General features: G+C 48.5%; 1 protein-coding gene across 11 annotated transcripts in view; it reads right to left on the bottom strand.

Annotated features, from left to right (window-relative positions):
• The window catches only part of CNOT1 (CCR4-NOT transcription complex subunit 1), a 1684613-nt gene that overhangs the window by 983720 nt on the left and 684221 nt on the right, over nt 1–16672 (bottom strand). For all 11 annotated transcript variants that reach the window (XM_086945302.1, XM_086945307.1, XM_086945301.1 and 8 more), the window contains one exon: nt 6719–6843. In XM_086945302.1, the coding sequence (XP_086801428.1) occupies nt 6719–6843 (125 nt within the window). The remainder of the gene's footprint in view (nt 1–6718; nt 6844–16672) is intronic.

Genomic DNA, 16672 nt, shown 5'->3' with positions numbered 1-16672 from the left:
ATCTTTTGTCCTGTCCACATAATACATCAAGGCCCTCTTCACATCAAGAGTGTGGAGCATCCGCTCCGCCAGCGTCTCTGGGTTTTGGAAGAACACCGGCAATTCAATAGTTTGGTTTATGTGAAACTGTGAGACCACTTTGGGCAAGAATTTAGGGTTAGTGCGGAGCACCACCCTGTTGGCATGTACCTGGAAGAAAGGTTCTTGGATGGTGAGCGCCTGCAGTTCGCTAACCCTCCGTAGCGATGTGATTGCTACTAAGAAAGCCACCTTCCAGGTCAGAAACTGCAGTTCGCAAGAGTGTAGTGGCTCAAAGGGGGGACCCATCAGCCTTGTAAGAACCACATTGAGGTTCCATTCCGGAGCTGGTGGAGTCCTTGGTGGAATGACTCTTTTGAGTCCTTCCAGAAAAGCCTTGATAGCAGGGACCTTAAAGAGTGACAGGTGTTGCCTATTTTGGAGGTATGCTGCCATAGCCGACAGGTGAATGCGGATGGAAGAGTAGGCAAGATTACACCGATACAGGTGAAAGAGGTAACATATGATGTTTTGAATGGAAGCGTCTAGCGGGTCAATGCTGTGCTCCACGCAGTAGACGACAAACCTCTTCCATTTAGCCGCATAACAAGCTCTAGTAGTGGGCTTTCTCGCCTCCCGAATGATGTCCATGCAGTCGGGAGGAAGATTGAGGTAGCCAAACTCTAGGACTTCAGGAGCCAGATCGCCAGGTTGAGCTGTTGCGGATCTGGGTGCTGAATGTCGCCATGGCTCTGCGTCAAAAGGCTGGGAGTGAGATGAAGCCGTTGATGCGGTACCACGGAGAGTTCCAGAAACGTGGTGTACCATGGTTGGCGAGCCCACGTTGGAGCAACCAGGATGAGCGTCATCGAGTGTTGCCTGAGCTTGCGTGCCACCAGCGGTATCAGAGGTGCTGGGGGAAAAGCGTACGCAAATCTGCCTGACCAGTTCATCCACATCGCATTGCCCTGTGATTGGGGGTGTGGGAACCTGGCGGCGAAGCTTTGGCATTTTGCGTTCTCCTTTGTGGCGAACAGGTCTATCTCTGGATGACCCCACCTTTGGAAGTACGGTTGGAGTACTGATGGATGTAACTCCCACTCGTGCATCTGATGGCTGTGCCTGCTGAGCAGATCCGCCATCTGGTTGTCCTTGCCTGGGAGATGTTCTGCCATGAGGAAGATGTTCCTCTGAATGGCCCACTTCCACATGCTCTGAGCCAGATGAGACAGCTGTGGAGAGTGTGTTCCTCCTTGCTTCTGGATGTAGTACATGGCCGTCATGTTGTCCGTCCGGATCAACACGACCTTGTTGCACAGATGTACTTTGAACGCCTTTAAGGCCATGAAGATTGCCATCAGTTCCAATACATTGATGTGCATCTTCCTTTGCTGAAGTGTCCATAGTCCCTGCACCGTGTAATGGAGTACATGCGCTCCCCATCCCTGGAGAGAGGCGTCCGTTGTCAGGATGATCTGTGGGACAGGCTCTTGGAATGGTCGGCCCTTGCAAAGGTTTTGTGGATTCCACCAATGCAGAGAGTTGTACGCCCGACCGCTCACCAACACTAGGTCTGTCAGTTGCCCATGAGCCTGAGTCCACTGACGTGCCAGGCACTCCTGAAGCGGACGCATATGTAGTCTCGCGTGCGGGACAATGGAGATGCAGGAGGCCATCATGCCTATCAACTGCATGAACACCCTCGCTGGAAGCGAGGTCTGGGGTCTGAATCGTTGGATCAGCGCCTGGATACCGGCGATTCTCACTGAACTCGGCTGCGCAGTGGCCGCCAGAGTGTTGATCGTCGCGCCCAGATACTGTCGCACGTGGGCGGGCTGGAGATGGGACTTTGGGTAGTTCAGAGAGAATCCCAGATCGTGCAGGAGGTGAATGGTGCGTGACACGTGGTCTACGCACTGCTGTTCCGTCTTTGCCTGAATAAGCCAGTCGTCTAGGTATGGAAAGACATGGACGTGCTGGCGACGGAGATGCGCTGCTACAGTCGCTAGGCATTTGGTGAAAACCCTTGGTGCCGTGGTGACCCCGAACGGCAGGACTCTGAACTGGTAATGCTGGTCTAAGATCTTGAATCTGAGATACTTTCTGTGTGAAGGATGCAGGGGAATATGGAAATAGGCATCCTTCAGATCCAGCGTTGCTAGGAAGTCCCCCCGTTGAAGCAGGGGAAGCACCTGCTGCAATGTGAGCATATGGAAGTGCTCTGAGTTGATGTACCAGTTCAGGGGCCTGAGGTCCAGGATCGGCCTGAGTGATCCGTCCTTTTTGGGGATTAGAAAATACAGGGAGTAAACCCCTGTTCCCCGTTCTTGCAATGGAACGAGCTCTATCGCCCCTTTTTGCAGCATGATTAGTACTTCTTGCTGCAACAAGGTCAAGTGCTCGTCGGACATAGCACGGCCTCTTGGCGGTATGTCCGGTGGAATGGACGTAAGTTCTAGACAGTACCCGTACTGGATAAGAGACCTCACCCACCTGTCCGTGGTGATGGACCTCCACGCCGGCAGGAACTGCTGTAGTCTCCCCCCGACAGGTGTTGTGTGATCGGGGGGAAGTGACAAGACGTCACTGCTTGTTGGAGGCGGTGGACCTGGAGGCATTGTTTCCACGTCCTCTGCCTTTGATATTATTGCCTCTGTAGCCAACCCTGCCCTTGTTGTTGTTATACGAGGACTGGGTGTTACCCTTGTAGTATTGCGTGGGCTGGGATGCCTGGCCTCTTGAGGTGCCTCTTGAATTGGAGCGGCGAAAGGAACCACCCCGAAACTGCTGACTTTGTAAAGCCCCCATAGACTTGGCAGTTTCGGTATCTTTCTTCATTTTTTCTAGGGAGGCATCCACCTCAGGGCCGAACAGATGGTCAGGATTCACCGTTTGACCCAGTAATGTGGTTTGTATATCGGGCTTGAACCCAGAAATTCGAAGCCAGGCATGGCGTCTAAGTAACACGCTTGTATTGATAGCCCTGGAGGCAGTGTCTGCTACATCTAGGGCACATTTGATGGATGCATTAGTAATGAGTTTACCCTCCTGAATGAGCATCTCCCCCGCCTCCTTGTATTGGTCAGGCAAGTGTTGTAGGATGGCCTCTAATGTGTCATAATGGGCCCTATCATAACGTGCAAGCAGGGCTTGGGTGTTAGAGATCCTCCAGATGTTTGCTGCCTGTGCAGCAATGCGTTTGCCTGATGCCTCAAAGATTTTTGACTCTTTGTCTGGGGGAGGAGCATCACCAGTAGTCTGCGAATTCGCCCTCTTTCGTGCGTTGGACACCACCAGGGAGTCCAATGGCAAATGTCCCTTAATATACGTGGGATCCGTGGGCGCCGCCTTATACTTCCTGTCGATGCGAGGGTTGACCACCCGCGCCCGGGTGGGCTCCTTGAATACCTCCTGTGCATGCTTCAGCACCCCTTTGAGCATAGGTAGCGTCTTGACTTGCTTTTCGGCTACCGAGAAGGTGTCGACTAAGAAGTCCGCATCCACAGGGTCTGAGTGCAGTTCGACGTCATGGTTCGCTGCAGCTCTCTCTATTAATGCATTAAACGCCGCCGAGTCCTCCGTCGGGGACGTCTTCGCGGCGAAAAGTTGAGTGTCCTGGCCTGACTGCAGGTCATCCGTGTCGCCTCCTGCCGTCCAGGGCACCTGCTCCTCTTCCGGATCCGAGTACGCAGGATAGTTGTACTCGTCGTACTCCTCGTCCACATCAGGCACTGGGGAATGGGCCGGCGAGCGTTCCATGGCTTGTGGAGACAGAGGTTCCATCAGAGCCGAAGAGTCCGCAGAGTACTTTTTGCTCTTAAGTGGAATCCTAAAAGGTTCCAATGGCGGCTCCGATGTAATCTTTCGTTTGAGGAGCGACAATTTTCCGGTGTTGGCGTCGATGGTCACCTCTCGACGTTCCTCCACCGCGAGCGGTTGGAGCCGAAGCTTCGACACCACCAAGGCAGCTTTCGGCGTCAATACTTCCTGAGAATGTCCGCCCTGCTTAGGCGCGAAGGCCTTCGGCGCCGACTTGGGAGGAAGGGTAAAACGGATGGGCGTTTGTTCCTTGGCAGGCTTCGGCGTGGGCCTAGGCACGACAGTGTCCTGGCTGGGAACCACAGTGGACTGTTGGATCCGCTTCAAGGATTCTCCCACCTTCTTTGTAAGGGATGCCGAGGGCTGAACCGTCTCGAGCGACTCTTCGTCTCCGAGAGCCCGGTCGCCGGCAGACCTCTTCTTCGGTGCCGACGCCCCCTGGCCTGTCGCACCGTCGGCGTGACGCTTCTTCGAAGCCGTCTTCGGGTCCGCGACCCCTTTCGGTGCCGACGCAGCCGCGTCGGAAGTCTTCACCTTCGGTGCCGACCCAGAGGACTTCGGGTCGGCCATTTTGGCGCGGCTCTTGTGGTCGGCCATCTTGGCGTGGCTCTTCGAGTCGGCCATTTTGGGTTTCGTGGAAGTTGACGCCTCCAGAACCTTCTTTACCAACGCCAGTTTCGGTTTCGGTTTCGCATCCGAGGGTGCGGGACCGGTTGGCTTCACTTTCGGTTTCTTGCTAGAAATGTCCGTGACCGGGCCCGGAGGCGGGGACGTAGGACTTATAGTAAGATCTCGGGTAAGGCCCGAAGGCGATCCCTCGACCTGGGCCGTATGACGGGGGGAAACCCCGGAGTCCGGTTGGGGATGCTCTTCCTCTGAGCTATCTCCCATCGTGGCACAAATCAGTTCGTCGTCCCCTACCTCACCGGAGACTTCGTCGCAGGCCTCCTCGTCCGCGTCGTAGGTCTCTTCCTCGGACGCGGGGCCAGAGTCCGACTCTTGTACGTCGTCCTCCTCCTCGATCGATTCCTGAAAGATGTCATCAGGTGGGGGTGCCGAAGCCGACAACTGTGCCTGGAGTCGATTAGCACGGCGAATCTTCAAAGTTTTCTTACTCCTAAACTTTTAACACGCCATGCAGGTGTCTTCACGGTGATCCGGTGACAAGCATGTGTTGCACACGGGGTGCACGTCGAGGTGCGAATATTTCGAGTGACATAGCGGACACTTCTTGAATGGAGTCCGCTCCATAGCAAATGCGGTAGTGTAGGCCCGTCCGCGTCGAAGCACGTGGAAGGGCAGTAGGAGATTGGAGCTGAGAGTCAGTAAGAGAACCCGAAAGCAACTATACCGACGCCCAGCCTAAAGACCTTTTGGTCTCAAGTAAAATCGAACAACTATCGGTTCCGAAGGAGGGAACCGAAAACACATCCGAACCCTATGGCGGAAAAAAACAATCTGGGGATGGAGGCGATGCCCATGCGCACTGTAGTCCAGGGGAGGAGCCACCTATCTCGTGATACTTCGAAGACTCTTCCAGGACAACAATGTGCAATCATCCGGACCCAACACTAGGTGGCGGACTATGCACAGATATGAATTCAGCAGCCCACATGCCTCTAACATCCGAACCCGATGGTGGAAAAAAGCAATCTAAGGATGGAGTTGATGCTCATGCCCCATATCACCGAAACGAGGAGTCATCTACCTCATGATTGGAGAGACTTCGAACAAAAAAAAAAAGTACAAATATCCGGACCCAACACAAGATGGCGATCTACGCATAGCATGTGATCTAAAGCTCACATGCCACGAAAACATATATTTAAGGTGAAGCTCAATGTTACAATTAGTGGCAAGGAAAGCACTTAGAGAAAAGATGGAGCCATTACCCGAAAAAAGACGGAAAAAGAAAAAAAGGTAAAGTAAAGGGTAGAGTGTTGAAGATGAAATGCATATTAGCTTGCAGTAAAAAATTCAGACTCACTGAATAGCAAGAATCAACACGGAGCATAAATCAATGTGTGCACCAGGAGCAAAATACCTACATAATAGAGAGGAGATGCAATACAGTGGTGGTTGCACACGCCGCAGCCAATGTAATCAAATCAAGCACCTGAAAAAATACGTTGCTTCCATTATAGAGAATCCAACAACACAGTCTAAAGGTAGAAGTATGGAAGAAAGCTACTTACCACATCAGGTGCAGCGAGTGCAAAACTGATGGTTTAACATGGTTTGGCATTTTCCGCTACAGTTACGTACATTGGCATAACGATCGGTAAGTCTGAAGTTAAAGCAAGTGGTCATATCGTGGAGTCTACCGCTATTGCTGTCACTTACTATTAGGTTCTTTGCTTTTTAAGTTGTCAGTATAATTTTTAGTGTTCACTTATGAATGTATGAGTACTAAAAGTAACTATATACCGTTTGATAACATGCATATACAATATTGACTACATCCAATTGATACAATGTGGCTACCCTTCTGTTCTCTTATCCAATTAAGAATTGTATTAACAAGGTATATCAGTAAGGAAATTAATTTTGTTTTACAACTTTACCTCGTTGGAACGCTGTCCCTTTTTAAGAAGAGAAAAGCAAGACTTGTGAAAGTAACCTAACCTTTATACAAAAAAAAGTACCATCAGACAGGATTCAACATTAAAACATCTACAGTCTTCAGACAACTGTAGAAGAACATTCTGTACATTGGATATGTCCGTTTTGCACTCTTTCACCTTAATCTGAGAGCCCATTATCCTGGCAAAATCCAAGATATACTTCAGATCAGTAAAGATTAGTTATTAAATCAGTGTTGGGTGTATTTAAACACCCAATTAAAAACATCTACACTGTATATCAGGGGAAGAAAACCCACCTCATCCACAGACATGGTCGGGTGTGGTGGATGGTTGTAAATACGCTGGAAGTAGCTGTTAGCTTCATCATCTATTTCTTTACTAAAGTGCTGATTTGCTTCTGGCCACACTTGAGATAAGTCCGCTGAAAAGGAGATGAAAAGAGAATGTATTTTTTGTGAAAACACATCTAAACCCACCAGATGTATGGCAATGTGAAAACTATAAAAACAGATCTGAATAAGGACAGCCCTAGTCTTCTGGAAGTGATGATACTTTTACTAATCAACGGCAGTCAATGCAGCTTTGAATACTGAAATAACTGAACTATGGTTATTTGCAATAAAGGAAACATCATGAACTTGGTTAGCATTTACTAAATCGTAACAGTTTTAGATGAAAAAACCTGAAGTACATGAGGTTTACATTTAGCACAGACATTGACAAAACATGTATCAAAGACGTGCTTCTCAGCATCTAGTGACTGATGGGAATGGTCTCAAAGGACAGAGGTCTTGGCACAATGCGTAGTTTTGGAGAAATATTCTATATGGGTATTATCAGCGACGTGCCCCAGGGACACAATACTAATGAACTCCGAACTGTCAATTTAGTGACTACCTTCGGGGACAGACTACATTTGATCTAGACCAAAAATGGAAATCTTTTTGTGAGACTTTCATAGGGTAACAAATAAAAAGCTATTTCAAGTGTAGAAATAGTCCCCAAGCCCACAATCCTTAGTTTTGCAAAATTTCGGGGACATAAGTTCATGCATACACAATAAATCAATTAGTTTAAAGAATTCCTTTATTCATTCATGAATTACTCGTTCAACTTAGTAGGAAGATGGCTCTGTATATACTATACAAAAGTAAGGTATAGTGTGCAGAGAGTCCAGTGGAACCCCAAAGGCATTGCAGAGGCTAAAGTACATAATAATTTACTCTCTTTTGTGGTAGTGTGGTTGAGCAGCCTGGCTTATCAGAGGGTAGTGTTAAGCATGTGTTGTACACACTACGGCATAAAATGTCACTCAGACAATCCAGAACAATTGATTGTATAAAAAGTTCTTACTTTGTGTGAGAAAGTTCCATCTTTCTTGCATTGGTATGCCCCCACTTTTTGCTGTACTGCTGATGTGCTTTGACTGAGTGTTCCCTGGGCTTCTGTGAACCAGGTGCCCAGGGCCGGTGTTCCTTCACTAAAAACTGTGTTGAAACTAAAACCCAATTGGCATCTCTGGCCACCTGTCAGCCCCTAGTAGATGGCACCCTAGGTACCCAGGGCATAGTGACCCAAGAAGACACCTAATTTATTTATTTATTTTTGCATTTATAGAGTGCGCTGTTACCCGAAGGTGTCCTGGCGCTCAATGAATACTCCTAAAGGATCAGGCCAGAATCGGGTTAATGAGTGAACAGCCAGGTTTAAATGCCTCTCCTAAAGGTCATCAGGTATGTCATATTCCTCAGGGCAACGGGCAAGGCATTCCAGGCCTTTGTTGCCCCCAAAACAAAGCTCCTGCCTCCCCACCGTGCCTTCTTTATACCTGGAACTTTGACCACGCATTGCCCAGCTGACTGTAGGTGTCTGGACGGAAGATACCATTGAAAGTACTGCTTCAGGCAAGCCGGCCCCTGGGCTTGCAAGGCCTTAAAGACCAGACATAAGGCTTTGAAAGAGATCCGCTTCCGTACTGGCAGCCAACGTAATTTGATCATTTCAGCGGAGATGGAGACATGTATGCCCGTCAGCAGTCTAGCTGCTGCATTTTGCAACACATGCATTTTATTAAGAAGCCCCTGTTGGGCATTCAAAAGCAGGCTGTTGCAGTAGTCTAGGCGTGACAACACTAATGCCGTAATAACTTTTTTTACTGCTCTCAGGCAGGAAAGTAAGAATCTTCCGTACCATTTTAAGTGTAAAAAATACTGATAATGCTATGGCATTGACCTGGGGCCTAAAGGTGAGCTGCTCATCGATAAGGACACCCAGGTTCTTCACTTTCGCGACTGGTATAGGCGGGGAGCCCATCTCCTCCAGCCACCAACGAGGACTCCAAAAGTCCTCCTTTGCGCCAAATACAATTACCTCAGTTTTAGCTGTGTTTAATTTGAGGCAGTTGTCAGCTATCCCTCCGCTCACTGCCAGCATACAATCCTGGAATTGCATGGCAATTCCTTCTTCCTTCCCTGGTAACAGTGACACCACAATTTGTGTGTCATCTGCATAAGATGTTAGATCAAAGCCAAAGGACCTGACAATCGGAGCCAGCGAGGTGACAAACATTAAACAGTGTGGGGCTTAGGGAAGAGCCCTGGGGAACATCACAAGGCAGCGCAAAAGGTTTTGATGAGTAATCAAAAAAAGGGCTGCAGCACTTATTGTGCCACCCTTAGGGGCCCTGTACCCTGACACCACACACTGCCTTTGCAGGCTGAGTGTTTAAGTACAGTACTAAACCAAGAGTCGACATGGCATACATCCCTGTGTGCCACGCCCACAAGAACCACTGCCCTGGCATACCTCAGTCAACTATCTAGAAGGGTGCCCTATGCCAGTGGTGTGGGCACAGGTGCACGAGCCCTGTGCCCCTACAGTACCCAGGGCCATTCCTGGGCACTGTAAGTGCAGTGATGCCATTAAGAGTATATGGTGCTGGGAGGTCGTCATTACGAACTCCACAGCACCATAAAAGCTACACAGAAGACTAACCAGTATGATATCAAACTCCTCAGCACATTAAACCTGCACTGAAGAGTGTGGGATGTAATTTAAAATGCAATAGAGGGCATCTTAGAGATGCCCCCTGAAAACCTAACCTACAATCCATGTCTGGTCTGAGAGGCTGCCTAGGCTGCCCAACAGCAGACATGCTGCTGGACCCCTGGGTGAAGAGCCCCCCGCTCTCCTGGGCTGCAACAATGCACAACCAGGGCAAGATGCTAGGTCTCCTCCCCCAAGATAGGCAGGGGGAAGCTTCAAAGGACAGCCGCCTCTAAACTTCTCCAGACCACTTGCTGTACTCCACAACTGGCCCCCACCAGTTCTGACCCCCACTATGGCAGAAAGACTGGCGGGAAACCCTAGGTCAGGAAGGGGGTGTGCCAGCCTGTGCCAACCCCACCCCTCAGGTGGAAGAGGCAAGGTGAAGCACGACCCCGGGCTCCAGCCATCTTGAAGATGGGGAGCCCTGCCCAATCACAGCTAGGCCCCTGCCGCCCTCCCACAGGAGAGGAGAAGACTAGGGGGTGTACACACCCCAGCAGAGGGACAGTTTGGTCCATGCCCTTGCTCTACCTGTAACACCCCTAAATTCAGTATTTAGGGGCACCCTGAACCTTCCTTCTTCAGATCCCGATAAGAAAGAAGATCAAGAAGAAGTAAACCCTCCGTGCAGCTGTTGACAGGACGACACCAACTGACTTGGCCCCAGCCCTACCGGCCTGTCGACCCTGGAACCTGCCCCCTGCTAAATCCCAACGACTCCTGCGGACAGCAACCTTGGAAAACCCGGAGGACCTGCCTGCCTTGACCCTCTCAAAGACTGGGACTCCCCTGAGCAGAGGCTCTGCTCCAACAGCCATACCCTTAGGTGCCAGCCAGGAACCACAAATCCAGCCCACTCTGCACCCGCCGAGCACGGCCCGTGCCAGCGTGACCCAAGACCACGAGAACGTCCCCCCGGCGACTGGTACCCAAAGTCCAGTGCTTAAAGACCCTCCTCGGAGACCCAGACGACGCCTGCAGCCTCAGAAGCAGGGACCCCTCCAACCGCGACCAGCGAGGGTAAGATTTCCCGACACCCAAAGACGCCCCTGCACCCGGCGCTGCACGGACTTCGATGCCCTCCTTCGGGGTACTCTCCTTCTCCAAGAACCCAACTTACCTCTCAAAGTGGTGGCCTCACCCGAAGAATCTCCGTCTCCGAGCCTGCAGCCTTTGTTCACCTTGTAACTTTACCACTGGATAACAAAGAGTGCCCGACGGCTCAAAAGCACCCTGCACCCACCCGCCCGAGTGCCGCTGGAAGTGCAACTACTACCCTACTCCACCACTTGCCCTGAGTAAGTGACCAGGAGCTCAGCTCCCACAGCAGAGTGGCCTGCATGCTTGCAGCCACCAACCAAAGGCCCCCTACCCTCCATTGGATTGCATTGGGTCTGCACCCGAATACCCCTGTGCCGCTGACGGCATAAATGTACCTTTCTGACCCTGGGAGACTCCTGAGTCTATGCCCAGAACCTTAACCTCACAAGTAGAGTACTCACCTGAAAGCAGATACCTCACTCACTTTCCTTTCATAGGTTAACACTGACTGGTTTTCACTGAAATTTCTTTTAAGTGTCGATTTTTGGAACTTTAAGAAATTCCTCTAAAATCAGCCGAATAACGATTACTGAAACACTCACCTGGGATCAGGAAAGAAGCCAGTGATTTACTTTCTAGTTCAGTATTGAACCGCAAAAGTAATCTTAACCGTACTTACCAGTTACCTGCATTTTCTTCCATAGGAAACTATTAACTGATTTTCTCAGAAATTTCATCTAAGTGTCGATTTTGCAAACTACAAATATTCTTTAGAAATCGTACCAACTACTGAAACGTAATTACTTACCTGTCTTAGGTAGAGGTCTGAGTGCTGAACCTAGGAGGCCAGAACTGGATCCCAAAAGTAACGAGAACCTACTTTACCTGTGAGTTGAATTTCCTTCCTTAGGATAACATTGCTAGTTTTTCTCTGAAAAGTTTTTAAGTGTCAACTTTGAAAACACATTTATATCCTTTAAAAATTACAACTGTAACCAAAAAGCTTTTACTTAACTGTTTACAGCTTAGGTCCCAGGACTGAATCCAGGATCCAGTCCTGTGGTTAGAAAAGTAATCCTGGAAGTAATCAACTGCATTTATGTAGACAAACCCATTGAGCTCAATGTTAAATTGTGTTTAGAATTGTATTGCCTATTGCAACCCCAGTAACTATTGTATTTACCAAGTTTATTGCGGTTCTGCAAAGTAATAACCTAAAGTCACTCATATTGAGAAAAGGATATTTTGATACCTGTTGGTACTAAAATAAAACAACTATATCTTTGGATATAAAAACAATTGGCCTAGAGTTCAGTTCTTGAGTGTGGGAAACCTTTTGCAGACTGAGTGTGTACAACGAATGCTTTACACTGTCCTCTGGTACTGCCTTACTGCTCGACCAAGCTACCACTTTAGAGAGTAAGGTCAGACTGACTTTAACCTCTGTTATACCTCTGGGGATTGGAGATTCTATACACAGTGTACCTGACTTTCGTCCAGATATATAGCGTCACTTTCTTACACTTTGTGATTTACATCACTAGAGCAAAGATTCTCAGTGGCAGATACTTTAAAAACAGTGATACTTTTCAGATACAGTGTGTACTGGTTTTGTAGGAGCATATAAATTACTTTGCAGTCAAGCAAATGGATTGTAAACTCTTCAGAATATGGATAATTACTTAAGACTACTTTTTAGGTCTCGACTGGCGTTACACTGCGCAGCAGAGTCGCGCAGCTCGAGAAATTTTGTTTTAACAGTAGTGGGGTTGAACCCGCCTCTCTCTTCCATTGGCTAGCTCCATAAATGGAGGCAAGCCATTGGAAGAGAATAATGCCAATCATTGTCGGAGCAGATTCGTGGGCGTTTCTGTATTTTTTTAGCCCCACCCCCTATTTACCGTCATGGGGCAGTGGGCGTTTGTTTTTTTGTTTTTTCAAGCCATGTTTTTGTCATTTGGAACGTGTGTGTTGCACAGATGGACTGCGCGATTTCTGTTGCTGATTCGTTTGCTGATTCTATCGTTGTGCGTGGCTGTCGTCTTTGTGCCTGTCGTCTCCGTGTTATGTTGTGCGTGGCTGTCGTCTTCGTCCCCTGTCGTCTCAGTGTACCGTCGTGCTTGGCTCGTGGCTGTTGTCTCAGCCTTTGCCCGGTATGTATGCTCCGTTTTTGTGATTAAGGTAAGGCATCTGTTATTTTAAATTAGAGAGGGTGCCTACCCCTAGTTTGCCCCCGGCTCCCGAACCGGAAGTCAGGCAGGCCGAGGGAGGGACTGCGGGACCACAGGAAGAGGCAGGGAGCCCACCCCGCCTCCTCTGGAAGCTGCCGATTCCGGAGAGTTCTGCCGCCGCAACCCCCCCACCCAACCCCCGGGCTCCCAAGAGCGTGGGAGAGCCCTGGGGAGTGAGAGGAGAGAGAAGTCCAGCCACGAGGCTCTCAAAGTAAAGGGAGAGCCCCGCAGCCAGTGAAGGGAGCTGCCGCCTCGAGGAGCAGCGCGGGAACGACTAGAAGCCTCCGCCAAAGCAGCCCGGTGAGTGTGAGCGTCTGGAGGCCCAACAGTGGTTCTAGAGCGGCCCGGAGGGCAGAGGGCCGCTCCATCGTTCCGCCACAGCATCCTGGGCCGCGAGGCTCCCAGAGTAAAGGGAGAGCCCCGCAGCCAGTGAAGGGAGCCGCCGCCTCGAGGAGCAGCGCGGGAACGACGAGGAGCCCCCGCCAAAGTAGCCCGGTGAGTGTGGGCGTCTGGGGGCCCAACAGTGGAACAGTGGTTCTAGAGCGGCCCCAGAGGGCAGAGGGCCGCTCCATCGTTCCGCCACAGCATCCTGGGGCATTATTGTTTTAGAGCCCGTGAGAGGCTCTTGGGCAGTTTCTGATTCAGAGTCCCCCGAGCGGGACTCCGACGTTCCAGGCATTCCTTAAAGTTGCAAGCCGGGTTGCTGTCTGCCCTCGCAGGTGCCCTTAGCTCTGAATCCTCTGCCATCAGTTCTCACCCCGGGCCCTCACTCCTTACCCCTGTACTCTCAGCTCTTACCCCTCTGCCCTCAGCTCTTACCCCTCTGCCCTCAGCTCTTACCCCTCTGCCCTCAGCTCTTACCCCTCTGCCCTCAGCTCTTCCTAGGCCCACACTTCTGGCACCTGTGCCCTTTGACCTCAATGTATGAAAATGTGAGGCTAGAGGACCTCTAGTCTCATCCCTTCGCAGGCACACACATGTTTGTCATTCCTTAAATCAAGAAAACGACTTTCATTCAATGTTCTTTGTGGTTCTTTAATTTATTTGATGATTCATTTTTTCAATTTTATATTGATTAGTCAGATCTCTTCAAAATCAGTTTCAGCAATTTAATTCAGGCATTGTCTTTTTAAATATGTCCAATGCATTTCGGGCATTAAAGGTGTGCCCTTCATCAGGGAATAGACACTAAAAAAATAATAATATACATGCACATTAGTGTGAGTATTAACTGAAAACATCACAATAAAAATACAGATATCGCGATAATGTAACATTGTTCAATACTGTTATTAGCTGCCTGTAAATACATCCATGGTGAATGCGCAAGAAAAACAAGGCTGTTTGTTTGCAATACAGAGAAGGTGAAAAAACGGATTAATGAGTCACTTACATGCCGGTTGGGAAAAGATCGTGTGAAATCTGCAAGAGGGGAAGGTGAAATGGGAAGATACGATTAGCGTGAGAGGGCTGGGGTGCACGGAAATGTGCTCGGAATTGGTGGAGCTGGGAGGCGGTGAAAACTAACCTGGCTATATTCGGCAAGTTGGATCGGTCCGGTCCTAATCTCCGTGGAACGCCGGCAAGAGCATAGGGGTTGCCGCGTTCTTTAAATTCAAAATACTGTCATGTGATAGTCACGTGGGCGCAAGGGTGGGGGAAAGACTAGTGTGTGCGGACTAAATCGGCAGTGCTTCAAAGTGTCCTGATCGGCTGTGGCTGGGGAAAATGGGCTGGGCATGCAGCCAATGTAAATAACTAAACATTCAGAACGGATGAGCTTGTGAAATAAAGGAATGAATATGTGAAATAAAAAAACGTTGGTAAGAGACTGGAAACTCCTATGAAAATTAAAATGTTAAGGTCCGGTGAAGGATCGAACTCGGAACCATGGGGTTGAGGTGCTCGGTGAGCTACTCATGTGGCTACGTCGGGATGTGCTTGAAAAGTGCTGAAAAGTGGTGTCTATGTAGTTGGAAATTGGAACACACAATAGCAGCAAGATGGGTGTAAAGAGCAATTCATTACAGATAACAGGCAAATTCAATTCTGTCATTGAGACCCATTGGTTTCTGGGTCGATAATTTGTAAATCCAGTAGTTCTCCCTTCTCAAAAGGAATTTGTTATTGTCTCTTCCCTCTAATTTCGACACAGTCTCTAGGATGATAAATTTGATTTGGGAAACATTATGTTGGAATTCGACGAAGTGTGCTGCTAGGGCTGACTTTGAGTTTTTGAGTCGAATGTTCGACTTGTGTTCCGTTAGGCGCACCTTAATACGTCGTTCGGTTTTCCCTATGTACATCTTGCCACAGGGACACTTTATGCCATATATCAGATTGCTGGTATCGCAGGTGGCGTTGACTTTGAGTTTAATTGCATGACCTTGACTTGGATGATGTATTATGTTGCCTTTGATGATGCTGTTGCAGTTGCCGCAATTTAAACACGGTTTGGTTCCAGTGTATGTAGCGGACTCTTTAGGTTTATATTGTACAATTTCTCCCAGATTCTTACCCCTGGTAAAGGCAAATATTGGTGGTTGGCTGAATGAGTCTCCAAAATCGGGTTCAATGTTAAGAATTGCCCAATGTTTCATGATGATTTGTTTGAATCTCTTGCTGCTGGTTGAATATTTCGAGACCACTACTGTACGTGATTGTTCAGACTTCTCCTTTGGTGTTAATAATTTGGCTCTGTCCATGTTTTCAACCCTTTTCTTGGTTTCTTCAACTAGAGATTTTGGGTACCCTCTATTGGTAAACTTCGTGGTCATTTCTTCGAGTCTTAGTTTAGCGGTGTTTGTCTCGGAAGAGATCCTTTTGACTCTTGCCATCTGGGAATATGGTAGGTTTCGAATCAGATTGGGTTCATGGAAGCTAGAATGTAGCAACATGTTGTTCCTGTCGGTTGGTTTGACAAAAAGGTCCGTGCTGAATCCTTGTGAGGTTATCGTGATTTTCACATCAAGGAAATTTACCGAGGTGTCTGAAATGTCCCAAGTCAGTTGGATTCTTTTGTCGATAGCATTGAAGTTGTTAAGCTCCATTCTCAATGACTCTTCAGTATCAGTCCATACGATAAAATAATCATCTATGTATCGTGCTATCATTCTGAGATTTTTGATCCAGTTAGTGTTTTTGAGGATGTTTTGCGTTTCGTACCACTGCATAAAAATGTTGGCGTACACAGGTGCAGCTGAATTGCCCATGGCCATCCCGGTGAGTTGTTGGTACCATTCATCCTTGACTTTGAAGTAACTATGGTACAAAGTAAAGTACATTAGTTCCATAAGAAACAGTTGCAATTCATGGTCAAGATCTGTGTTCAGGAGTGCAGATTCCATGGCTTCAATCCCCATGTCGTGGGGTATGCTGGTGTATAGGCTACAAACGTCCGCTGTGCATAATAGTACTTTTTCTGTAGGATTGAATGGTGTTTGTTGTAATTTCAGTAGAAAGTCTGTGGTGTCCTTGATATATGTTTGCATAGATTGCACTGACGGTTGCAAATATTTATCAATCAATTGGCCAATTGGTTGGTGTAGACTCCCTCGTGTGGAGACTATGGGTCTCATGGGGGGATTGTTGATATTCTTATGGATTTTTGGTACCATTCTCAATGTTGGACTTTTGGGGTTAGAGGTAGTGAGGAAAGTTTTGGTCCTCTCAGTGATGGTCCCATGTTTGTGTGCTCTATCGATGATGTTTCTTAAGGTAGTGGAGTATTCCATAGTAGGATTACAATTGAGTTTACTGTAGGTTGTCGTGTCGCTGATATGTTCCGTCACTTTGTTGTCGTACATGATGGTGTTCATGATGACGATCGCTCCCCCTTTGTCGGCTTTGGTAAGTATTATATGTTCATTGTTGGCTATTTTGTTGTGTGTCTAGGTCTTTGTGTGATGTTTTTAGATTTGGGTTTCACAT

This window comes from Lissotriton vulgaris, chromosome 12 (assembly GCF_964263255.1).
Source record: "Lissotriton vulgaris chromosome 12, aLisVul1.2, whole genome shotgun sequence".
Classification (NCBI taxonomy): domain Eukaryota; kingdom Metazoa; phylum Chordata; class Amphibia; order Caudata; family Salamandridae; genus Lissotriton; species Lissotriton vulgaris.
Note: the sequence above shows the minus strand (reverse complement) of the source record. Positions and strands in the feature narration are given on the sequence as shown.